The following is a 25,903-nucleotide window of genomic DNA, read 5'->3' on the forward strand; positions in this document are numbered from 1 at the left end:
GGGGGGGGGGGGTTAAGCTATGAGAAAGAGAGAAAGGAAACTAGGAGGAGAGAGGAAGAGAGAGAGCCAGACACTGCTCAAATGTGGTCACCATGGCAACACAGCCAGGCTGCTGGTAGGGTTGGCAGGCGCTGCGGCAACGTGAGGCTTTCCACTGCGCTACAGAGCAAAACGCCTGTATGTCTCTCCATGGATCCACACAGGCCTGCTGAGCAACAGGCAGCGAGCAGAGCAACAAAAAAAGCCGCTGTGATCTAATTCACTCCATAACATGTGCACACAAATGTTCACACACAGAAACCTCCATATTGGACATATACATTCATGACAGGCATACACACAAACACATCTTTACACAAAAGCAAAAGAAACACACAGAAAAGAGAAATTAAGAAAATGCCCAACAGACAAACACTGACACACGTGTGTGCAAACACCCCCCCCCCCCACACACACACACTCATGCGTGCTTGCACACACACCTACGTATGCACACACATGCACACACACACACACTGCGTCTCACTATCTTTGTGGGGACCCGGCATTGACATAATGCATTCCCTAGCCCCTTACCCTAATGTTAACCATCACAACTAAATGCCTAACCTTAACCCTTAACCTCACCCTAACCATCATATAATTCTAACCCTAATCCTAAAACCAAGTCTTAACCCTCAAACTGCCCTTTAAACTTGTGGGGTCCAGCATTTTGGCCCCACAAAGCTGTCCGGACCCCACAAGTATGCTGTTCCAGTTCTTGGACCCCACGAATGTAGTTAAACGAGAACACACACACACACACACACACACACACACACACACACAGATCAAAGGAAGATTCAGAAATACACACACTGTATATGCACAAACATACACACAAGCACACAAAGAATTAGGTGAGAGGTGCATTCTGGGAGAAACACCAGATACTTTCCCCCTTTTTTACTCAAACATGATCAAGTAAGGGTGAATTTGTTCAAATGCAACCTTGCTTATCACACAAACAACACCTGTTAACTATACAGCTGTCCAGATGTCTCATATGAAACAGGCAGGATGCAGCTCAGTCCACACATCGGCTCTGAGCCGTGATTGGCTGAGGGGTTCTGTTTGTTGGTTTTCCTTTTAGTTCGATCAAGTGTAAAAAGATGATCAACTGGACTCCTCATTGGTTCACCGCTAACTGTGGACTTGTAGTAATTTACACATTTCATCACAGGTAGAAGAATTACAATATTAGTAAAGCAGTGACACGTTGAAATGATGTCATTTAATTTATGTTAATGCCATCAAGAAGGAGCTTTTATCCAAAGTGCTTTAAAGTAGTCTAACAGCGGTTTGAGCGTGGGAGGCTGCTGTGGGAGCTTTAATCCCCAACCCCTGGCAAAATAAATGCTATGCTTATTCGTCCTATCATTCAGTTTCATATTTCAATTATCTATATTTGCATCACTACATTTGAAATTCTGTCTCAGAGGATGCATTGTAACTGGAGATAGATTTTCTTAGTAGCGTCGATGGTAAAATACAGACCTTGAATTCACTTCAGACCGAGGAATCTGGCTTTGATGCGAGCTTCAGTCAGTGTCTTGAGGTAAAGAGCGAGACTCAAAGTCAGATTCAACCTGTTTACATTTGTAAAAATAGCAGTTTGGCAGGAGCTCCAGACTATATCAAATCTAGTTGTAGTTTTGTGAAGATGTAAGATACACACATCTTTATGGGGAACAAGAGTACAAAGTCCCATGATCCTGCGGGGCCCGTGGTGGATGAGAAGATGAGTAAAGAAATATGGTTCTGCCTTAGTAGAATTCCACCGTATTGGTCAACAAAGTTCAGGTTTCCACAAAATGGCTCATTGATTAAGCAACGAAAAGGGGAAATTATTAATATTGTTGGCTGAAACAAATATAGAAGTGAACTGAGTAACTTGGTACAATTTGGGTTTTTGTTAACAATGTGTGAGATTAGGGTTGTGGCAATTCTGGGGGTATTTCTGAACAGGAGATGAATATATTTTTGAGAATTTCTCCAAGCAGGTGTGACAAATTTTTATGGTAAAATCTACAAGAAACAGTTGGAGCTGTTCAGGATTTTGCATACTAGCAGTTTAAAATCTACTATTTTATCTGCTTTTACATTTTTTTTACTACTCTTTAATGTTTAATTTCTTACACTGCAATTTAACTTTTTATTTTCGTGTTTTATTTTGACTGTTTTATAACTGCTCTTTAATGTTTATTTCTTGTACTGAACTGTAACTTGTTTTAATTGTTTTTATGTAAAGCACTTTTAATTGCCCAGTTGCTGAAATGTGCTATACAAATGAAGCTGCCTTGCCTTGCTTTATATAGAGAAGAAAAAGCCATCTGAACGTCACACCTTCTCATTACCCACTGTTACCAAATAACCAATATTGTGCAATTATTTATACGTATACATAATGTTAATGTGTCCATGTCATATGCCTCAGGGAGGAATCCAGTCACGGGTTGACAGCGACCTGGAGGAGACCTCAGAGGTGGAGGAGGAACGGGAACGTCCGGAAGTCGGCTCTGAGAGCGAGAACAGCACGTACGGCCCAACCAAAAAGAAGAAGAAGAAACCGAAAGAGAAGAAGCCCAGGAAGAAGAAGAGAGAGGAGGAAGATGACGACGATGACAATGACGATGGGAACCTAAAAGTAAGTCAGAGTCTTGGTCCATGAGGCTAAAACAGATCACTTCTTGTATTCCACTGAATACTACGCTTTGGCCATTTCTTTGCTGTTTTCTCTTCTCACTTTTTCCTCACAGGTTTCTCTATAGAGCCCCCCCCTACAGCTTTAGAATAGACATTTGACAATGCTTTCCCTTTGCCGGGTCAGCCATGACGATAGTGTGGAAAACTCCATTGGTGCCTTGTTAGACAGTTCCTGAATGGGCGTATGTGTGCAGTGCCGTGAAGCAATTTGTCACATCGCAAGACTTAATATTACACGATACTTCCTGACACTTAGGCAGGCGGCTCGCCAGCAAAAAGTTGCAAGAATAGGTATTCCTCTTCCAGGCTTGGGGGGGGCAAGACGACCACCATTCAACTCGAAAAAAGTCATATAATCATTCCAATGACTCCAAAGCTGTTCAGTTAAGCTAAATTAACCCTTGTGTTGTCCTTGAGTCAGAGTTTCCTATATCACTGTTGTTTTTATTAACCCAAAATAACATGACTGATTCCACACAACGCTCTTTGGAAAGTACAAATCTCCGCTTTCATTAATTTTGGCGGGGTCTTATTCAATATATTAGCCTTTGAAAAAAGAAATTGAAGTGGTTTTGAAATATTATTGAGTAAAAGTTGACATATTCCAGTCTGTGATTATCCATCAACATCCATTCCTTTAATTTGAGTCTAAATAATTCCTAATTTCTGCTTTTCTCAAACATTAAGTATAATTTCCTATAAATGAGGTTTATTGACCATAAATTCAAAAATAACTGTAAAATGAAAGTTAATAAGTTAGTGTTACATAGTGTTGAAAACGTCCAAAAAGTGAAAAACATTAAGCCAGAGTAGATGGTGGTCGACACGCCAATATTAGTGTATAAAAATATAAAACCAATATTAGTGTATGCTATATTTAATATATTTTTTTCCATTTACCTTACCGTCAGACAGCCGTGTGCATTGTCTATGCTATCTTCAGAGCCACCAGACTCTATTAACAAAAAACATAATTTTACTTTGCAGACCACAGAAGTTGCTTTGCTACCACTGCCTTGATCGGTTAGTTTGTTAGTTTTGTTAGTTCATAACCCTTTGAAAACACCAAAGTCACACATTAACATATACCAATCCAGGCAGCAGTAGACCAGCAACTCCTGTGTTCTGAGAGGTAAAATCACTGTTTTTGTCAATGGAGTCTGGTGGCTTTGATGGGAGTATAAAACGGTTTCAGTTCCCCCTAAGTGATCGTAAACCGGTCTGTCTGACGGCAAGGTAAAGTGGTGAAAATATTCTAAATATATACTGTAAATGCAGGATTCATGAGTAAATTAGTTTGTATTCCATCATCTTTTTCCTGCTCCTTTTCCCTTCATTGACAAAATCTAGAATGTTGTGTATTTCAAAAGTTTATCTGATCGAAACAAGACGTCTCCTATTTCACTGAAAAATCAATTCTCAGCGTATGTGCACTGGAGGCTTCAAGTTTCCTCGTCGGGAGAAATGTTGTCACAGCCCAGACCCCACAAGCTATAAACCCTATTTAATTTGAAACTAAGACGAACACAACGTAATGAAATGGAGCTGTAGTCCGTAGGTCAGTGGTGGTCGCAATGCTGAATCTACTATATGTGTGGTGTTGTGACGGTAAAACGAAGAGGCAAGGTCACATAGAAACCCTCTCCCTTCAGAGAAAAACTGGTTTTGCTTGTAGGCAGACTTTGAAATGTGGTGTCGGTCTACCTTCCAGGTGGCCTGCAGTCCAACAATGTCAAAAATCCTTTAAAACGTGGCCGGGTTAGCTCAGTTGGTAGAGCAGGCGCACATATATGGTCGACTGTCATTCCCCCCTCTCCCCTTTCATATTTTTATCTGTCCTATATAAATAAAGGCCTAAAACGCCCAAAAGAAAATCTTTAAAAAAACACATTCATTTAACCCTTGTGTTGTTAAAAATCAACGCTTTTTATCAACTTTTTGTTACGATTTTGTCCCTTTTTTCAACACTTTTGACTCTTTTTTTGCCACTTTCTTTGTTTCACTTTAGTTTTACAGTTAATTTATGGTCAATAAACCTAATTTAAAGGAAAATATGCCTAATGTTTGTGTTAGAAAAGCAGAAATGAGGAATTATTTAGACTAAAATTAAAGGAATCATGACTGGAATATGTCAACTTTTACTCAATGCTATTTCAAAAACACTTGTTTTCAAATGCTATGAAAATTGAATAAGACATCCCTAAATTTGTCTTAGAGATGTGTACTTGCCAAAGAGTGTTGTGTGGAATCAATCATGTTATTTGGGGTAATTAAAAAGAACACTGATCTAGGAAAACAGGTGAATTTGACCTGAGGACAACAATCTAAAGTAGTCAAATTGTTTTATTTTTTCCGATGATCATTTCTGAATGCGGTCCGGGTGATTAACATCACAGTTCTTAAACATTATTTATCGTATGCATTTTGATGTCTCCCATCTGTATTTCCCTAGGAACCCAAATCCTCCAGCCAACTGATGCAAGAGTGGGGTCTGGAAGACGTTCAGTATGGCTTCACCGAGGACGACTACAAAACCATCACCAACTACAAAGCTTTCAGCCAGTTCCTCAGGCAAGCATCTCATTTTGTCTCTGGATTATTTTTCCTATGTTAACTACTCTGTTCTGCTTTTGTTTCTGAGGATTGTCAGAAACTCACTGACACTTCCAAAACAGAAACTCCACAGTGAGACCAGAGTGTGCAGTGACGAGCGAGCGCTGCTCTTTTTGTTTGTGCTACAAAGCTCAACTGTTGGTATACAGAGTTGGTCTCACCTGGGGCTGTCTGGCTCAGCTAAGCCTCTGCTCCGACAAAGTGGAGCATGAGCTCTTGCGGTGCCCCCTGTGAGTAGTCAGCTGGTTACTGGATGCCTGTGACAGCCGGGAGGCTCTGGGACTCGGTGCTCTGACCCACTATCTTTCACAGGCCAGCGTGCCAAACCTCAAGCTGTTGCCAGACAAATCACAAACATGACATACGCACAGCAAAGCATAGGGGAACTAAACTTAAGGGGCAGTGGGATGTCCTCCAGTGCCGACGGGAGGAGAGATTACATCAACAGGAATGAAGTGTGACATAATAAAGCTGCCGTTGTTGTCTCCTCTCCCCTCTGGTTTTATTAAGGCCTCTCATTGCCAAGAAGAACCCGAAGATTCCCATGTCAAAGATGATGACAGTGTTAGGGGCCAAGTGGCGAGAGTTCAGCGCCAACAACCCCTTCAAAGGCGCATCTGCCACCGCTGTGGCCGCCGCTGTGGCTGCCGCCGTGGAAACGGTTACCGTGGCTCAGCCAACGGCCGTCGGCAGTGGCCATCCGAGTCCTCAGCTGGGGCCAATCAAAAAAGCCAAAACCAAAGAGGGAAAGGGTAAGGCCTACTGAACCGTGACTGAACACATATTTTCAGAAATAATAGTGAGAATACCACTGGGTTAATGTGTGTGTGTGTGTGTGTGTGTGTGTGTGTGTGTGTGTGTCTCAGGACCAGGAGTCAGAAAGAGAAGCAAGTCTGTGAAGGAGGTCAAGAAGAAACCCAAGCCGAAGAAGACCAAATCAAAGTCGGGCCAAAGTGGGAAGAAGAAGAAAGCATCCTCGGTATGGGTTGTTTGTCCCTGTCTCCCTCTGCTTCTTCTTCCACTACTCTATATTTTCAGTGGCATCAAAGTGACCAGACTGCTTACTGTGAAAGTATTGTTTTAATTCCTTGTGTAGCTCTGAGCTCTTTAGTGTGTGTGTGTGTGTGTGTGTGTGTGTGTGTGTGTGTGTGTGTGTGTGTGTGTGTGTGTGTGTGTGTGTGTGTGTGTGTGTGTGTGTGTGTGCCTCTCCAGAGTGAGGAGGACTTCCTGGAGGAATCCGACTTTGATGACATCAGCATCCACAGTGCCTCTGTGCTTTCTGACACCTCGGGGGCCGCCACCAAGAAAAAGGCTCGACGTGGGCGGAAAAAAAGGAAAAGTATGTTTACTGTCTGCACACGCCATGCTCTGTGGTGTGTTTTCGCTCCCTCCAAAATCCCATTGAAATCCCTCAGAACCAGTCTATTTGACTATGGGTAACGAGGAAATTAAAATGTTTCGGGCATGTTTTCTGAAGGCAGATGCTCATTCTCAGCAGCTATTACTCTTTTAGAGTCGGTCGATCTTAGACCGTTGATAAAAGCTGCATTCAAGTGAATTTCTGTATGTGGGGATTTCCCACGTTTTCCTCTTCCTTTACCTGTTTCAGAAGAAGATGGGGACGGTTATGAGACGGACCACCAGGACTACTGTGAGGTTTGCCAGCAAGGGGGAGAGATCATCCTGTGTGACACCTGTCCCAGAGCGTACCACCTGGTCTGTCTGGACCCGGAGCTGGAGAAGGCTCCCGAGGGCAAATGGAGCTGCCCACACTGTGTGAGTAAATAAATATATTTATTAAGTAAATTTGGTAACACTTTAACCCTTGTGTTGTCTTCCCATCGCCCTGCAACGTTGTGTTTTTCTGGGTTGAGATTTCAACAGTTTGTTTTTTTCTACACTTGCCGACGTTTTTGTCAATTTTATCCATTTTTGTCACTTTTTTGTTGTTTTTTTAATTATGTTTCAGTCAATTTTTTAACAGTTTTTTTTCCGCTTATTCAAATGTTTTTGATGTTTTTTTTTGTCACTTTTCCCACTTCTTTGGTCATTTTTTCAGCATTTACAAAAATAATGTTTTGGTTGATTTTTGTCCTGTATTTTTGTTGTGGTTTTTAAACATTTGTCACTTTTTTCAAAATTCTTTGTCATCGTTGTGATAAAAAGAGTTTTGACCCGAGGACAACAGGAGGGTAAAAATAACTATCTAACTATAACATCACTAATAAATGGTACATTGATAACTAATCAAACTTAAGTTATTCAACTGTTAACAAACAAAGAAAGGATTTATAATGTTTATTAATTATTAGTAATGTTATAATTTATTAGTATTCGTTAGGGATTACCAAAGGATTTGTTTACCCCTGAGAAATTGTTTGTAAACTGTCAATTATCATTATTTGGATGGCTATTATAAAGTTGCAACAGATGAAAATAATACCTTGTTAATGCTTAATAACTACTTTCTTAAGCATCTATAAACATGATTTAGACAGCTATTTTCACTGCACTAATAATCATCTCTCTTATAAATAACCTGAAAAAGATTTAATGACGCCTAATGAATGTTACTTGATGCATTATAAACCACTTATTAACAACTTATCATATGCATTAGATGCAACTTTATAATAGCGAGCCAAATAATGTTCATAGATGGTTTATAAAACAAGTATTAACTGGATATCTTACTTTACTTTATACTAAACTAATACTAAAATAAATACCATAAGTTATAATGTTACTAATAATTACTAAACGTTATAAAGCATAATTTCATTGGTAAAATAAAAATAACTACCGCCTAATGTTTAATTAATGAATTATCAATTGACCGTTTATTAATAATCACTATATTATAAAGTGTTTCCAATATTCTTTATATATGCAAAGAACTGTCTAAGGTGGTCATGAGGTTAAGTGGGTAGAATCTATGTGTGTTATATGCATCAACAGGGGTTGGCTGAACATTTCACCGCTCTGTAGCTTAAGCATTTGAGACAAGTTGACGTCATGTTTCATCCCAACATGACATTTTCTTATCTCAGTTTTGATAAGCCTGACTCCTAGACTGCAGTGGCCCTAAAACATCTTACACCATGTCACTTTCTTCTGATATGTTCACATTGGAATTACATGGTACGACTCTAACCAACCTGTTGAAACAGCTTAACTGGGGTATTTGAGTGGGATGCAAACTCAATAAGAACTTGGGCCCTAACATGCAATTAACCACTCAGTGTCATCTCCCATTCCCTTTAAAAGCCAGGTTCATCTGTACCTTGCATTGCTTCTATGATGTCAGATTTGCACTGTTATATTTTTATATGTAATTTTTTGCATGTGTGTGTGCTGCTGCGCTTCCCTGTGTGTGTGTGTGTGTGTGTGTGTGTGTGTGTGTGTGTGTGTGTAACAGGCATAGTGTATGCGCGCTGTGCATAAGCCTAGGTATATTTTACTAATGTTAAAATAACAATGAAATCCTGTGTTACCGACTTTAGAGGTTTTGGTTGGTCTATGGTGCGATTACTTCCCGCTGCCTCAAGATAGCAATAACCGATTGCCGATAATGCACCTAAACACACCTCCCTGTAAGACCAGCACGCCCATGGGCGCAATGATGGGCGCAGGTTGGGAAATTAACAACTGCGTCTGTCTTAAACTAGCAGAGACACTTGCGTCGTGTGCAAGATAGGACCCTTTATCAGTTTACAGTGGTTCCCAACCTTGGAGTCTTGCACTGCCTAAACCTATCTCCACAGCTCTGTGTAGTAAGTCTTGGCTACACCATGGAAAAAAAACACTCTCGCAAAGGAACTTTTTTTTTTTGGTTGTACATTTGCAACCGCAAAAGAAAATGCAATACAATATTTAACGAAGTTTACACAATACACTTACATGTGCTATTACTATTAATTAGTTGGATATACGCTTAGATGTAAATTGCTCTTACCAGTGTATCCGCAGGTGGTCTTTGTCCATAGCAATCCCATTAAATCAAACCCATCAAAAACTCATATATCCTATATCTTAATGTGTCCTTGTAGTAATAATGTCATCTTTATTTTACAAATGACAAGGTGATAGGATTTATTAAGCAGTACAAGCTACAGCCTTCACCCCCTTGTGTCCCTCAGGAGAAAGAGGGTATCCAGTGGGAGGCCAAAGACGATGAGGAGGAGGAGGAGGAGGAGGAGCCGGCAGGCGAGGAAGAGGATGACCACATGGAGTTTTGCAGAGTGTGTAAAGATGGAGGAGAGCTGCTGTGTTGCGACACCTGCCCATCTTCCTACCACATCCACTGCCTGAACCCCCCTCTCCCCGAGATCCCCAACGGGGAGTGGTTGTGTCCACGCTGCATGGTGAGCTCTCGCTTCACTTTAAATACTCTTTGATGCTGTTTATCTGTGAAATGCTTGCCATAAATACGCTCACATAGTTAAATGTATATGTGGATTTTTTTCTAAGTAATACTTTCCTATGTAAAATTTCGCTATGGGTGATTTTAGAGCAAAATCACTCATCATCTGCGTGTGTGCGTGTGCGCGCGTGTGTGTGTGTGTGTGTGTGTGTGTGTGTGTGTGTGGGTGTGGGTGTGTGTGTGTGGGTGTGTGTGTGTGTGTGTGTGTGTGTGGGGTGGGAATCACCAGAGTCCCAACACAACGATATTATCAACACTTATATACTATTGCAATATTTGGCGATATATTGCAATTTATTACCTTTTTTCCAACTTTCATATTACGTGACCAAAGGAAAACAAGTATACATTTACGTCTATTTCACTTTAATTGTGTTTGATAATTTAAATGAATACAAAAAAAAGTTAGTCAAAAAGTTAAATTCTCACAAGCAATTTACAGATATAATAAAAAAAAAAAAATTACCTGGAATTGATGAAGTATTGCCACGGAAATTATCGCAATACCATGCTGTATTCATTTCTTCCCCCAAGAAATTTTGTGTCTTTGTGTGTGTGTGTGTGCGTGTCTGTGTGTGTATGATTGGGCTACAGACATGTGTTCCTACATATATATATATATATATATATATATATATATATATATACACAGTGCCTTGCGAAAGTATTCGGCCCCCTTGAACTTTTCAACCTTTTGACACATTTCAGGCTTCAAACTTTTTTGTGAAGAATCACCAACAAGTGGGTCACAATTGTGAAGTGGAACGAAATCTATTGGATATTTGAAACTTTTTTAGCAAACAAAAAACTGAAAAGTGGTGCGTGCAAAATTATTCGGCCCCCTTGCGTTAATACTTTGTAGAGCCACCTTTTGCTGCGATTACAGCTGCAAGTCGCTTGGGGTATGTCTCTATCAGTTTTGCACATCGAGAGACTGAAATTCTTGCCCATTCTTCCTTGCAAAACAGCTGGAGCTCAGTGAGGTTGGATGGAGAGCGTTTGGGAACAGCAGTTTTCAGTTCTTTCCACAGATTCTCCATTGGATTCAGGTCTGGACTTTGACTTGGCCATTCTAACACCTGGATACGTTTATTTGTGAACCATTCCTTTGTAGATTTTGCTGTATGTTTGGGATCATTGTCTTGTTGGAAGATAAATCTCCGTCCCAGTTTCAGGTCTTTTGCAGACTCCAACAGGTTCTCATCCAGAATGGTCCAGGAATGTGTCAAAAGGTTGAAAAGTTCAAGGGGGCCGAATACTTTCGCAAGGCACTGTATGATATAAGAGAGATAATGTTCCATGACATTTTCTGCTGTACAAATGAGCAAAAATCGGAATGTCTGTTTAATTTTGATGTATTTAAGTTTGCTTGCTTTGTCTAGAACGCCTGGAAAACAAGGAAAGATAGATTATTTAACCCTCACGTTGTCCTCGGGTCAAATTGACCCGTTTCCCTATCAATGTTCTTTTTAATTACCCAATTGTAATTACCCAAAATATCATGATTGATTCCATACAACGCTCTTTGGCTAGCACAAATCTCTACTTTTGTTAATTTTGGAGTGTCTTATTAACTTTTATAGCATTTGAAAAAAAAATGAAGTGTTTTTGAAATAGTATTGAGTAAAAGTTGACATATTCCAGTCTGTGATTATCCATCAACATGGACGTTTTCAACGTTGTTGAAAACGTCAAAAACAGTGACAAAAGTGTTGAAAAAAATGGAAGAAAAAGTTAAGAACATCGTTAGAAAGCGTCAACAAAAGTGTTCATTTTCAATTTTTACAGGAAGACAACACGAGGGTTAAGAAGTATTTATTCTTATTTATCCAGTAATACATAGTACATGTTTTTCACAGTGATTTACAAATGTTGTCGTGTTTGTATGACTGCATAGGAACATGTGACAGCATAGAGTGGATGTTTAGGGAGGTGGAGGCTTAAATACCAGTGTCCTGTCTGAAGGACCCTTGTGTTTACCCCAACAATGTACTTAAACTGCCCCTTTATTATCACTAAGGGTTTTTTGTGCATCATTGCTTTGCCATGGTACTGATAACTGCATCTATCACAGCACCTCTGTTTTTCTTCTTAGTGCCCTCCCCTCAAAGGTAAGGTCCAAAAGATTCTGCACTGGACATGGGGGGAACCCCCGTTGCCGGCTGAACCGCCGGCAGGCCCCGACGGCAACCCAACCGATCCGCTGACCAAGCCTCCACTCAAGGGCCACCCAGAGAGGGAGTTCTTCGTAAAGTGGGCCGGCCTTTCGTACTGGCACTGCTCCTGGGTCAGCGAGCTGCAGGTGAGGTTTTAGAAGTACAGTAGGTCCAACTCACATTATGGTGTCACAACATACACATACAGTAGACAATAGACAATAAACTGACTTTTAATGAATGTGCACAAAATAAGTCCAAAAAGTTGCAGAAGAGGACTTTTTTTCTAAGGAAACTCAATCATTTTAGAATAGACAGCTGTATTCTTCAGATGTTTTACAAAGCTCTCTTGTAGAGTGTCTTATCATTTGGCCTTATTTGTTGGTAACATGAATAATAACACTTAAATTCAATAGGCTTAAAATGTGTACGATAGCTTTCTTTATTCATTTTTTTATCCCTCTTCTCTTCAATAAATTGATTCTGGATCTTGAAAATAGTTGATAAAATATAGTCTTAATACCTTGGATGGATGATATGATGCAGTGTTGTAGTTAAAGCCCTTTTGCCAGAGGTGGTGTTGCGTGAAACGGAGCGGAACTGACCGTTTTGTTCTGTTGGAGCAGTTGGAGCTGTACCACACGGTCATGTATCGGAACTACCAGCGTAAGAACGACATGGACGAACCTCCGCCGTACGACTACGGCTCCGGAGAGGAGGAGCTCAACAGCGAGAAGAGGAAGAGCAAAGACCCCCACTATGCTGGGATGGAGGAGCGCTTCTACCGCTATGGCATTAAACCAGAGTGGATGGTCATCCACCGGATAGTGAACCACAGGTGGCTGCTCACAGTTACACTAACCCTCATATCTTACATCAGGGCTCACACACTGCTTTCTTTTTAAGAATCCAGGGGTTGGAGATTCTTGTTGGTAAGCTGGTGCTCTGTTGGTTTATGCTTGGTGTCATCTTGCTTTTATGCGCGCTGTTTTCACATAATAGATGGAGATCATTCTACACAGCACAGCATATTTCAGAAAATAGGATATGCTGGTGGTTTCAAGATCCCAGAAAACATTACACTCCAGACAGAATGCCAGTGAATTGTTTTCCGTGTGTTTCCAGACTTTCCAGGCCTGCGTTAGAGCCTGCCACTCAAATGTATAGACACGTATTTCAGACAAATTCCGTTTCTATCATACATTTTACTACATGAGATACACTGAATGATACATTTAAAAACGGGCTCTCTATGTTGCATCCCTTTGCAGATACAATCGTACAAACTATGTGATGTTGCATGTCCCGTGTTTTTTGCCATGTCAAGAAAAAGTCCTTAGGAAGAGGTTCATTATTACTGTTTTTCTTTATGCTTGTTATTTCCTGCAGTTATGATACGGATGGGGATGTGCATTACCTGATGAAGTGGAGAGACCTGCCCTACGACCAGTGCACCTGGGAAGTGGATGATTTTGACGTTCCAGAATATGACAGCCATAAAGCTTCTTACTGGGACCACAGGTTGGTTAACAGGAGTCACTTCTACCATAGCTGTTCTTAATAGCGTGGGGTTGAGGATGAGTAGAAGGAGTCCTTGGCACACCAAGGCATATGCTGCTGTTTCCCCTCCCCTCCCCTCCCCTCCCCTCCATCTGTGATGCCCCCTTGTATATGCTGCTTGGCTCATCATGTTGCTGCAATTATTTGCCAGGGAGCAAATACTAGGGGAGGACCAACGCCCCCTGGTGGTGAGGAAAGGAAAGAAACTCAAAGAGGACCATCCAAAGAGAGAGGTCCCTCCTGATGCTCCCATCATAGATGTGAGTTTGGATGTTTGAGCCCAGTAAGGACCAAATATTCGCAAAGAGGCGGGTTTTTGAAGGGGCGGCACCTGTTTCAACCGCCAATAGCGAAGTCAGCTAGTAAAGTCGGATACAAGCTATATAATTAATGTGATTTATAATTCATTTTAGTTCCGTGTATGTCAACTGAATGGAGTTTTGGGCCCACGAGTACCCACAAGCACAGTAAATGGTCGAGCGAGCTAGAGAGTGACTGAAGAGAGGGAGCAGCGTTAGAACAAAGAAGTGAATCACGTAAAAAGTAGGTTTCTATCCGTAGAAATGCAGCTGTAGCAAGCTGCAAATGACATCCAGCGTCAAAAAAGCCTGAAATGTCGGAAAGTTTGAATTGTAGTACAGAGAGTCGTTGCTATGGAGATGAGACAGTGTGTCGTCCATTGACTGTAAAGTTACAAATTACGGAGTTACAGATTTCAACTCATCTCGTTGCGAATCTTTGGTCCGAACTGGCCTATAGACGCACTTTGGTCCGAGAATTCTCAAATTTTTTTTTTTTCAAAATACAAAGCTGCATTGTTACAGGCTACATGCTACGGCAGCTTTCTACAGGAAATCATGATTTGTTTGCTGTCATTTTTATTTTTAGACTGTATATGCTGTACAATTCCTGTTTGCATTGGGCTACACGTTACCACTGTGTTTTCATATCACCAGCCGACCATCAAGTTTGAGCACCAGCCGTGGTACATCAACGCCACGGGGGGGACGCTGCACCCGTACCAGCTGGAAGGCCTGAACTGGTTGAGGTTCTCCTGGGCACAGGGCACAGACACCATCCTGGCCGATGAGATGGGCCTGGGGAAGACGGTGCAGACCATCGTGTTTCTCTACTCACTCTATAAGGAGGTGAGGGTGGAAGAATGTCCTCTTTTATCAAGCCCACATATAAATAGTAGGGCTCTGTAATTAACTGGATATCTAATCGCGATTACGATTTTGTCTCCTAATGATCGGAAAAACAAAATAATCAAGAAAATCAATTATTTTGCACATTGCGTTTTGCAAGTAAACTCTCATTTTGAAATGTCACACTTCTAGGCATATACTAACACTGTTCATATGTTTAATTGTTTCACTGCTTTTAAAGTTTAATAATTGAAACAACTTTCCAAAAGTCTATGAGTAATCATGTTACATAATCCTGATATCAATACTGACCAAAATAATTGGGATAATGATTTTTTAAATAATCAAGCAGCACTAATACATAGCATGTATCACATTTTGGTTTTCTTAATGCAATGCAAAATGTGCCAATCCTTACAATGAAAACAGTAATGCAGACATAGAATAAACCATATTGGACACTAAGAAAACTAAATGATTAAAGCTATAGAAGGTCTTCCTCGTGTGATGCGAGAGTTTCTCAGTCATGTCTTTCCGTCCCGTCTCTCTTAGGGCCACTCTAAGGGGCCCTTCTTGGTGAGTGCGCCCCTCTCCACTATCATCAACTGGGAGAGGGAATTTGAGATGTGGGCTCCAGATTTCTACGTGCTGACTTACACGGGAGACAAAGACAGCCGGGCAGTCATCAGGGAGAACGAGTTCACCTTTGAAGACAGTGCAGTGAAAACAGGACGCAAGGTGTTTCGCATGAAGGTAACTCATGCAGCGATTCCATGCCACACAGAGGTTAAAGGGACCCCAAAATCCAGAAATGCATGCGCTTACATGTAGTGCTATTTATGGATCTACATTGTGTTGGTGTGAGTCGCCCAGTGTTGGAGACATCAGCTGTAGAGATGTCTGCCTTCTCTTCAATATAATAGAAGTACATGGCAGTTGTTTTGCACAAAGCGTCAGAAAAAAACACAAAAAACTCAGCAACAATGTCTCTTTCCAGAAATCATGACCCGGATATTCAAGATAATCCACACAGCTGGTTGTGAGGAGTTTCAAGTTTCATGTAGGAACTATTACCAACTAACAATATTACTACGCAGAAAGAAAAATATTCCTCGCTGAGCTGTAACTGACCATTTTTTTTGTTTTTTTGTTTTTTTTTGCGCTTTGAGCATCAGAAGCTGAGTGCCAGCTATTTCCATTATTTTGGAGAGAAAGCAGACATACTGTATATCTATATGAAAACAGGCTGATATCTCCAACACTGGGCAACTCACACCAAAACAATCTAGATTGATGAATAGCACTACGGGTAGAGGTAAATTATGTATTTTTAATTAGGGGGTGAACTGTCCCTTTGAATGCTGTTTTCAAATATATATATATATATATATATATATATATATATATATATATACACACACACACACCCACACACACACACACACACACCTTTCTTCAGTTTATTTGAACCTATACTGAGTACATACAAGATTGTTTGGGTGGTTAACATCCTGCCTGACACTGACATCTGAATTTTCCGTTATAGGAAAATAAATGTGCTTGATATGAGCATAAAGTATTATTAGAAATGACTTTATTTTCAAGGAATACCATAGCAAACAGTGTAGTAGAAGTAGTGCTAAATCCTTTCTCCTCCACAATTTGATCCCACATCTAAATCGGTCCACATTAGATACATTTTGTTGCTGTAAGTCCTTCCGCCCCCTTTCAGAAAGACACTCCTATCAAGTTCCACGTGCTGCTGACATCCTATGAGCTGATCACCATAGACCAAGCCATTCTGGGCTCCATCACGTGGGCCTGCCTGGTGGTAGACGAGGCCCACAGACTGAAGAACAACCAATCAAAGGTAAAACAGCCTTTCTGGCACCGATTGAAGCCTGTTCCAGGATCAGCATTTGTATTATCAGGGATGCATACAAAAAACAGGAAAACAGCAGGAACACAGACAGATATGAGTAGGAAATGTTTGTGCATAAACACATCCGTGAAATGAAAAGACAGATAGATAACGGACAATGTGTTGTAGGTGGTTTTGAAGGTATAATTGGAGTTCGGGAAGTTTTACATGCGTCATTGCATTCTTATTTGAGGTATGCGTATCATACCTTGTGCAACGTGTCCTGTTCAGTTTTTCAGAATTCTCAACGGGTATAAGATCTACTACAAGCTGTTGCTCACTGGGACTCCTCTTCAGAACAACTTGGAAGAGCTGTTCCACCTGCTTAACTTCCTCACCCCAGAGCGCTTCAAGTAAGTCCTTCCTCTGTTCTATTTATCTTCATCCTCCCCCACTTCTTCCTATCCTTCTCCATCTTGTGAGCATCTGCAAGCGGGTGCATCTAGATCCCTCCTTAGATTGATGGATAAACAGAGAGTGTCTTTCCTATATTTCACTATTTAATTCTTCTTCCTTTGATCTGTGCAGTAATCTGGAAGGCTTCCTGGAAGAGTTTGCTGATATTTCTAAAGAGGACCAGATCAAAAAGCTCCACGACCTGCTCGGCCCTCATATGCTCAGGAGGCTGAAGGCTGATGTCTTCAAGAACATGCCCGCAAAGACAGAGCTGATTGTCAGAGTGGAGCTCAGCCCTATGCAGAAGTAAGTACTAGAATCCAAAGGAGTAGATGTAAAAAAAGGGTTTGCATGGTGCATTGATGTAGCCTGTTCCATTCTTAAAAACTATGCAAAATCTTCATTAAATCCATTCAAGTACAGTAGCTTTTTCTCAATTATACCGTGGAGATAAAACAGGTTCTTAATGCCCAAACAGTTATGTTACTTAATAAACACTTAAGAGCAAATTCCTTCTAACTGCAGCTGCACTGTCTGCACACTAGTACATCACAATAATAGATAACAAAGGGGGCACCCCCTTGCGGCACTATTAGGCTTTGCAATTATAACTCTTTCTGATGATCAAGTTTCCAAGTGTTTGTTTTTTGAATCTAAATTTCTAACCTCTGACCCGCAGGAAATATTACAAGTTTATTTTGACGCGGAATTTTGAGGCTTTGAACTCCAAAGGTGGAGGGAACCAAGTGTCCCTGCTCAACATTATGATGGACCTGAAGAAGTGCTGCAACCATCCCTACCTGTTCCCCGTGGCTGCTGTGGTAAGGCAGCAGTTTTAAGCAAAGTAACCCTTGTGTTGTCCTCGGATCAAATTTGACCCCTTTTCAAAGTTTTTAATATAAGAAATGTGTTTTTTTAACAACCAAATTGCCCCAAACCAAGTTGGGGCACTTGCATGTACATTGCATGGAACCCATAAAACATATACTATGCATCCATGTTCTTCGAAAGTAAAATTAATGATCACTTCAATTGAATTATGTTGTTTTATTTCATTTAATTTCATTGCATTTCATTTCAAAGCTTTATTGTAGTAGCCAAACTTTGACATAAACTAGCCTGTGATCCATTTCCAAATAATTCGTGATTTAAGCTTTTTTTCAAACTCAAAAATTAGGTATAATGTCACTTAAATTAGATTTATTGGCCGTGATTAAAAAAGAGTTTAAAAGTGCCGAAAGCATAAAAAAAAATCATTTTCAGTTTTAACCTGGAAGGACAAGTTCACGTTTGATGGGAGTACAATACAAGGGTTAAATATTTGATCTCAATACTGAGTGCAAAATCGTGTCTAATGAAATGGAATGTCAATGTCATGGAAAGAGAGGCTGAGGAGAGATGGCTTTTTCACACAAAATGCCAACCTATATGCCAAAAAATGTGAGCCTTTGTCTCTTGGTTGGACATTTCAAAAGACTTAAGCCACCAACCCTTATCAAGTAGTCATATATTTCTCCAGTTGATGCCTGGATTTGATTTTTTTCTCTGAAGGAAGCTCCTGTATTACCCAACGGCTCGTATGATGGCAACCAACTGGTGAAATCCTCAGGAAAACTGACGCTGCTTCAGAAAATGCTGAAGAAACTCAAAGATGAAGGACACAGAGTTCTCATTTTCTCTCAGGTAATAGACAAATAAATATTGTGTCTGGGCCGGAAGCCAGAGCTTTCATTGTTTAGTGGCCATGAAACACTCTGAATCCAGCCATCCATATTTTAGCTGTTCCAATGCCAATATCACTTGTGGGGGGTAAATCGACATATTCCAGACATCTCATCAATATGGTTTTGAGTGAAAGTGCAGACCTTTCTTCCTGAACAATTTCATTTAGTTTGATCCCAGCTACATACAACTACGTGTCTTTTTTTCCACAGATGACAAAGATGTTGGATCTGCTTGAAGATTTTTTGGAGTTTGAGGGTTATAAGTATGAACGTATCGATGGAGGAATTACTGGAGGCCTGAGGCAGGAGGCCATTGACCGCTTCAATGGTAAGATTGACAATCCAAATCAATGCGTGTGAGTTTGTGTGGATGCATGTTCTCTTCCACACGGCCTTCTCTGACTCACTCTCACACACAAACTGACTGTGCTTTGGTTTTTGTCACAGCGCCGGGCGCTCAGCAGTTTTGCTTCTTGCTTTCAACACGAGCTGGAGGTCTTGGCATCAACCTCGCGAGTGCAGATACTGTCATAATCTACGACTCTGACTGGAATCCTCACAATGACATCCAAGTACGGATCTTTCAGAGACTTTCACATGGCCACTTGCATACTTGTTGTAGCTTTTCAACCAGCAGATCTTATGCTGATCTTATGCTAATGCTTCTGTTAATTTCAGCTGTTCACTTCTCTGTCATCCCTTTCCCATTCCTATCCGCCTTCTCCCAGGCTTTTAGCAGAGCCCATCGTATAGGCCAAAATAGGAAGGTGATGATCTACCGTTTTGTGACGCGAGGCTCAGTGGAGGAGCGAATCACTCAGGTGGCAAAGAGGAAGATGATGCTGACCCACCTGGTGGTCCGGCCCGGGCTGGGCTCCAAAACCGGCTCCATGTCCAAACAAGAACTGGACGATATCCTCAAGTTTGGCACTGAGGAGCTTTTTAAAGATGAAATGGAAGCAGCACGAGCCATGGGTATGTCTATTCAAGAAATGTTCCTCTAGCTAGGACGACACCGCTTAGATTGTGGTGTGTTTGGTGGCCTTGACATTTCTGCTTTCTTTTAAAATTCCACACTCAATCCAGAAAGTTTTTTTTAATTTTTGGCTCTCGCATTTGAGCTACAAACTGCTATATCGTCATGTAAAATCACTGCTGTTTCCTGTGTTTCTTATCTATTCCAAAGTTTTTGGAAGCAATACAAGCATTCTTATTTAATGCCATGAAATACTACTGCAGATCCTAATTTCTCGAAAAGCCACATACAGCACTCACAAAGTAAACCGGAGACCGGTAGCGGCTGCTAATCTCAGCGGAACTACAAAATGGAAAAGTTCGCTTTTTAGGTCAAAAGTTTGTTTTCATAGGTCAAATCTTTAAGACATGTACAAACACATTTCTTTGTCTGCACCATTTAGTCATCAACTAAAGCTTCTTCCCAACAGGTGACAACAAAGAAGGCGAGGAGGGCAACGTGATTCACTATGACGACGACGCAATCTCGAAGCTGTTGGACCGCAGCCAGGACGCCACTGAAGACACAGAGATTCAGAACATGAACGAGTACCTGAGCTCCTTCAAGGTGGCTCAGTATGTGGTGAAAGAAGAGGATGGAGAGGTGAGACTATAGCAATGTTGATTGTTGAACAATGAGTGATGAATCAGGACCAGCGATGTCACACAAATGAAAAAGAGACCGCCAGTATTGTACAGCAGGGTTGTGATCTCATGAGACTGTGTGTTGTTGGGTAGTTTCATTTATAATACATTTTAATTGATTAATAAAATGTGTTTTGTGCGCAAAACTCTTAATTTGAAAGTAACTGAAGCTGTCAGATGAAAGTAGTGCAGTAAAAAGTTTCTTTCTGAAATGTAGTAAAAATAGAGAGTGGCATTAAAAGAAAAGACTCAAGGAAAGAGAAAGTACCTCAAATTTGTACTTAAGTAAATGTGCTTAGTTACATTCCACCACTGGCTGGGACATTGTAAAAGGTATAATTGGATAAATAAAAAAAGAAACATTTGGAAAACAAAGAAGTTTAAAAAAATAAGGATTGCTTTGCATTGTTTAATAATGTAGAACATGTATGTAAAGCCTGGAGGATACACAAACTGTGTCTAAAGCTGAATGTAATTAAATATTATGAAAGTCTATTTACAGTGAAATAACTCACTGCCACCAGGAACTTGAGACTTGATTGGAAACTTGGTGCCTTGTTACTTGGTGTTGGCACATTAAAACATAACTGTACAATGAAACATTGACACATACGGTGTACTGCAAGCAACAGGCAACATAAAGTCATAGAAAAGGACAGAGAAATACTAAAAGCAGAGGAATTGATTCATTGCAACAGCATCAACATCCATCCATCCATCCATCCATTCATTCATTCATCCATCCATCCATCCATCCATCCATCCATCTTCATCTGCTTATTCGGTATCGGGTCACGGGGGCAGCAGCTCCAGCAGGGGACCACAAACTTCCCTTTCCCGAGCCACAATAACCAGCTCCGACTGGGGGACCCCGAGGCGTCCCCAGACCAGGTTGGAGATATAATCTCTCTACTTAGTCCTGGGTCTTCCCTAGGGAGGCACCCAGGAGGCATCCTTACCCGATGCCGAACCACCTCAACTGGCTCCTTTTGACGTGAAGGAGCAGCGGCTCTACTCCGAGCTCCTCACGGATGACTGAGCCCTATGACACCCTATCTCTAAGGGAGACGCCAGCCAACCTCCTGTGGAAACCAATTTTGGCCTCTTGTGCCCTGGATCTCGTTCTCTTGGTTAATGACCATAGGTGAGGGTAGGAACGAATACTGACCGGTAGATCGAGAGCTTTGCCTTCTGTCGCAGCTCTCTTTTTGTCATAACGGTGCAATAAATGGAATGCAAAACCGCACCCGCTGCTCCGATTCTCCGACAAATCTCCCGCTCCATTGTCCCCTCACACAGATATGCAAAGAACAACTAGTTTGGTATGTTTTCAAAAACAATGATCATCATGTATATAAACAGAAAAACTGAGTGATTGGATGATTGTAGTAGTTTTGCCTTTGCCAAAGACGTACAGTGATGAATTTTGTATCTTCACTCCATATTTACTCTGAAACATCAGAGTAACATTTGGTTTGCCTTTTTGCCCATGTGCAGGAGGAGGTGGAGCGGGAGATCATCAAGCAGGAGGAGAATGTGGATCCAGACTACTGGGAAAAGCTCCTTCGCCACCACTACGAGCAGCAGCAGGAGGATCTGGCCCGCAACCTCGGCAAAGGCAAACGCATCCGAAAGCAGGTCAACTACAACGATACGACCCAAGAGGACCAAGGTAGGCTGTGCCAACAGACACCTGGTGCTTGGCTATCATGACTCATCATGCTTGGGCTTGTTGATTTGCATTACGCCTTTAGCAAGACTAATTTCTTAAGTGTTATCCTTTAATATTATCATACTAAACTATTACTTGGCTGCGTTTTGGAAGCACAAGCCATGTTCTATTGTTTTTACATGGTTACATGTTGTGCCAGGATTTGGCATTGCTGCCTATTTAGAAATATAAACAGAATGAACAAAAGCGCATTGGATGCAGAATATGAGAAGAAATGCTTTTTTGGCTTGTTAGCCATTATTTTATCAGCTGGCATGTGGACAGGTAGGCGAGCCAAAATCATATCGCTAAAAAAGATGAGGCATTAGCTTCCAGATAAACCACTTAATAGGGTCCATTTCAGGCTTTTTTGCATGGATCCGTTTCTACTCTGCTTCAAAAGATTTTTCAGTATACTCCAGTACTATCAGTCAATACTAAATGTTTTGAATGGCATTGTGAGAGCCCGTTATGAAAACACATCCTCTAACCATTCGCCGCTAAGCAGATCGCCCTAAAGATTAAAGGGATAGTTTGGATATTTTGATGGGTTGTATGAGGTACTTCTCCATAATTAGTGCATTACCTACAGTAGATGGTGGTCGGTACGCCCCCAGTTTGGAGAAGAAGGCAGGAGTCCGACACTGGTGCTGCTTTGTGCTGCTGTGGACTGTTGTGGACGGTGGTAGCATTTTAACCACATTAAAAAAATGACGCTATATTTAGAATATTTTCACTATGCCGTCAGACAGCCCTGTTTCAGTTTATGTGGGGATAGAAAAACATACTCTGGTTTATTTGTATTTCTTTAAACCAATCACAATCATCATGGGCGGCGCGAAGAACAGGACAGAGCCACTGCAAAAACTCAGATTGGAGAGACAGTTTAGGTAGCGGTCTTGATTTACCCTGCAGAGATCTGAGGAGCAGTTAACCATAGGCCTCATAAATCCACCAGAGTTTTAAATTCCAACAAAAAAGAAAGCAGAAGGAAACAGAAATCCGGGAAATTAATGCATCCACCGGATTTTCCTGCAGCACAACTCTGGTAAACACAAGATTGAGAGCAGTGCTTTTGCATGAATCTTTGTGGAGAAACACAGATCTGTCGATTAAATCCACTAATTAACTAGTTGACAAAATGATATGAGTGTCAGTCGACTAGGGTTGGGTCCCGTTTGGGTTTTTTCTGATATAGGTGCTAAATTGATACTTTTAAAATGGCGTAGGTGCCTAACCGGAGCATGAACCGAAATATACATAATATATTTATAATGTAAATAATATAAAATACTAAAAAAAAAGAACACAAAACCTCATGTTGGCGACATTAAAGAACAGCTTATTTATTGTTAAGGCCATATGGTCAAAATGAAATGATAACAATAACTTCTAACAATGACTTATTTCACAAGTAAATTGCTGTATGTGGACACAAACAAGCACCAGATGGGAAAAGGGTATTTAACAATAACTTAAAATGCACTGCATGGTTGGCGAGTTTCAAGTGAACGCACCTTCGCTGTTGTTTTTCCAACAACGGCAGCTGCCTACAGCAGACTGAATCTTCTACAGGGAAACACAGTCACATTTTACACACTTTAATGGAAGCTAGCCGCATTTTAACCATTTGTTTAATCCAGCTACTAGCTAACGGTAACGTAGCGTCCCATGCAGCGATGTGTGAGTCAAATTTTTGTTCTTATTCGGCCCTATTGGCACCGTAATCGTACCCAATCCTACAGTCGACTAAGAGCTTCTTAAGTCGAGCACATCCTACGGTAGCTGGTGGAACACGGGAGTTGGTAGTATACCGTTGCTTCATTTAATTTCTTTGTTAGTTTTGTAAGTTCATGAATTTTGAACAAAACGAACAAAAAGTCACACAAAAACAGAAACAAACTAACCGATCAAGGCAGCGGTAGATTAGCTACTCCTGTGTTCTGCGAGGTTAAAATCACTGTTTTTGTCCAAGTAGTCTGGTGGCTTTGACATGAGTATGGAACACCGGCAGTCCTTCCATTTAAATTTGGGCTCTCTAGTAAAGTGGTGAAAATATTATAGATATAGCATTCACAGTGACTATCAGTGACAGTGATTTTATTTAGGTAACTATCCCTTTAACAAATTTTTTTGTTCTGCTTACGATATTTTTCGGATCCAAGCATGAGAAATACACAGATACAGTATAATCCGAGTAGTGTTCTCCTTGATGCAAGTTTGTTTCTTATCAAGTGGGACAGTGTACTGAGGCTTTCGTGTCACTCAAATCTGTTGTCATAATCAGCCTGCTGCCATAATCAAGGCCCATTTGCGGAGGCTCAAATAACACTGTGACACACTATTGGTGTGAGTCACATTGTGAGAAAGCTGCTGGTATACCAGACATGTTTCTGTATTTTATTTATGATAACATTGAGCAGACCAGCGTAAAACCCTCTCTGCTGGCTTCAGTGCAGGTCAACAGCTGTTGTAACAGATGATCACATGGTATCTTGCTAACAACCCAATCATCTAATTCAATAACGAAGCTGCTAACTGAGCTAGCTTCACACCCTCGCCTTCATAAGTAAGTTAACAACGTGATGTTATCTTAACACAGATTGGGTGTATCAGTTCAGGCAGCACAGAAATTAATCTTCATGTTTATTAAATCCTCTCAGGTTGTCTCGACAAGAGCTGTTGACCTGCATTAAAATCTGCCACAGAGTGTGTTATACTAAGCTCTCTTGTATCCCATGCATGTATGTAGTCTTCTCAGTGGGTTTTGAAGAACCTCCCTTTCATAGTTCATTTCATTTCAACAGTTTCTAGGCCATTGCAGCGACACGTATCCTGTAGTTGTACTTTTAAGAGTGGCATCAGGGTCCTGATTGCCACGGTTCAACAGCAGTTCCCTGTGAGAGGTGTAAAGATTTCAAAGCCCATCGCGGCTCCGAGTACACTCCACGTTTAAAGTGATTGTCTGGCAGAGTAGTCGACTCTCACCTCACTCCCAGAGGACAGAAGTGGTACAATCTGTGCATGCCAAGCTGTAGTGGTCTGTAGTAATCTGCAGTGCCATGGCGCCCCCAGGTGGCCACCAACAGAAGCGATTGCAATGTACTGTTTCTCTTTGATGTGTGGCTCAGAGTGGCAGGATGATCTTTCAGACAATCAGTCGGAGTACTCTGTGGGGTCCGAGGATGAGGACGAAGATTTCGAGGAGAGGCCTGAAGGTAGGCAGCAAAGAAGTCATCATTACCCTGATTCAACTATCACTTTAGATGGTACACTTCAGCACTCAGTTGAGATACTTGTAGATACTACAAACTGTGCCCATGGTAAGACACTGGAAATAGGTTTTTATAACATTTGGTTGTATTTTGTTGCAGGTGGACGCAGACAGTCTCGTCGGCAGATGAAGAATGAGAAGGACAAACCTCTGCCCCCCTTACTGGCACGAGTTGGGGGTAGTATTGAGGTATGAATTACAGGCTTTAGGTTTCTTTGCAGTAATATATTTGGAAGCTCAACATATTAGCCATGGGGATAATTCTGTATTTATGTATTTATACTTTAGATATTTATGCATTTATGTATCATCTGTATATATATTTTTCCATTACGAGTTTTCAATAGTATTTACAGTATGGTCACACTTCAATATCATTTATATTATGGCTACTTACTTTTGCTATTTTATTTTATTATTTTATTTTAAATATTCAATTTAATTTTAACGTCACTTACTTACACTGCAATATTTTTTTGTACTATGGCCACCTCACTTTACTTTACTTTACAATACCTTTTATTTAATGCCACTTTACATTCATTCAATACTTTTTGCACATTGTCTGTTGTT

At 40.9% G+C, this 25,903-nt stretch overlaps 1 protein-coding gene across 3 annotated transcripts in view; it reads left to right on the forward strand.

The window, feature by feature from the left end:
- The window catches only part of chd5 (chromodomain helicase DNA binding protein 5), a 54,806-nt gene that overhangs the window by 13,295 nt on the left and 15,608 nt on the right, over positions 1-25,903 (forward strand). For 2 of the 3 annotated variants that reach the window (XM_034868214.1, XM_034868212.1), the window contains exons 3-27: positions 2,477-2,686; positions 5,198-5,316; positions 5,869-6,110; positions 6,225-6,337; positions 6,571-6,697; positions 6,968-7,134; positions 9,498-9,722; positions 11,877-12,083; positions 12,564-12,775; positions 13,327-13,458; positions 13,649-13,757; positions 14,454-14,645; positions 15,198-15,398; positions 16,378-16,515; positions 16,798-16,919; positions 17,095-17,268; positions 17,642-17,783; positions 18,514-18,645; positions 18,897-19,014; positions 19,134-19,258; positions 19,415-19,661; positions 20,132-20,304; positions 21,843-22,017; positions 25,188-25,274; positions 25,431-25,519. In XM_034868214.1, coding sequence (XP_034724105.1) covers positions 2,477-2,686; positions 5,198-5,316; positions 5,869-6,110; positions 6,225-6,337; positions 6,571-6,697; positions 6,968-7,134; positions 9,498-9,722; positions 11,877-12,083; positions 12,564-12,775; positions 13,327-13,458; positions 13,649-13,757; positions 14,454-14,645; positions 15,198-15,398; positions 16,378-16,515; positions 16,798-16,919; positions 17,095-17,268; positions 17,642-17,783; positions 18,514-18,645; positions 18,897-19,014; positions 19,134-19,258; positions 19,415-19,661; positions 20,132-20,304; positions 21,843-22,017; positions 25,188-25,274; positions 25,431-25,519 — 3,978 coding nt within the window. The remainder of the gene's footprint in view (positions 1-2,476; positions 2,687-5,197; positions 5,317-5,868; positions 6,111-6,224; positions 6,338-6,570; positions 6,698-6,967; positions 7,135-9,497; positions 9,723-11,876; positions 12,084-12,563; positions 12,776-13,326; positions 13,459-13,648; positions 13,758-14,453; positions 14,646-15,197; positions 15,399-16,377; positions 16,516-16,797; positions 16,920-17,094; positions 17,269-17,641; positions 17,784-18,513; positions 18,646-18,896; positions 19,015-19,133; positions 19,259-19,414; positions 19,662-20,131; positions 20,305-21,842; positions 22,018-25,187; positions 25,275-25,430; positions 25,520-25,903) is intronic. The other variant, XM_034868213.1, reaches the window with a different exon arrangement.

The sequence above is a fragment of the Etheostoma cragini genome, chromosome 4, assembly GCF_013103735.1.
Source record: "Etheostoma cragini isolate CJK2018 chromosome 4, CSU_Ecrag_1.0, whole genome shotgun sequence".
Lineage (NCBI taxonomy): Eukaryota > Metazoa > Chordata > Actinopteri > Perciformes > Percidae > Etheostoma > Etheostoma cragini.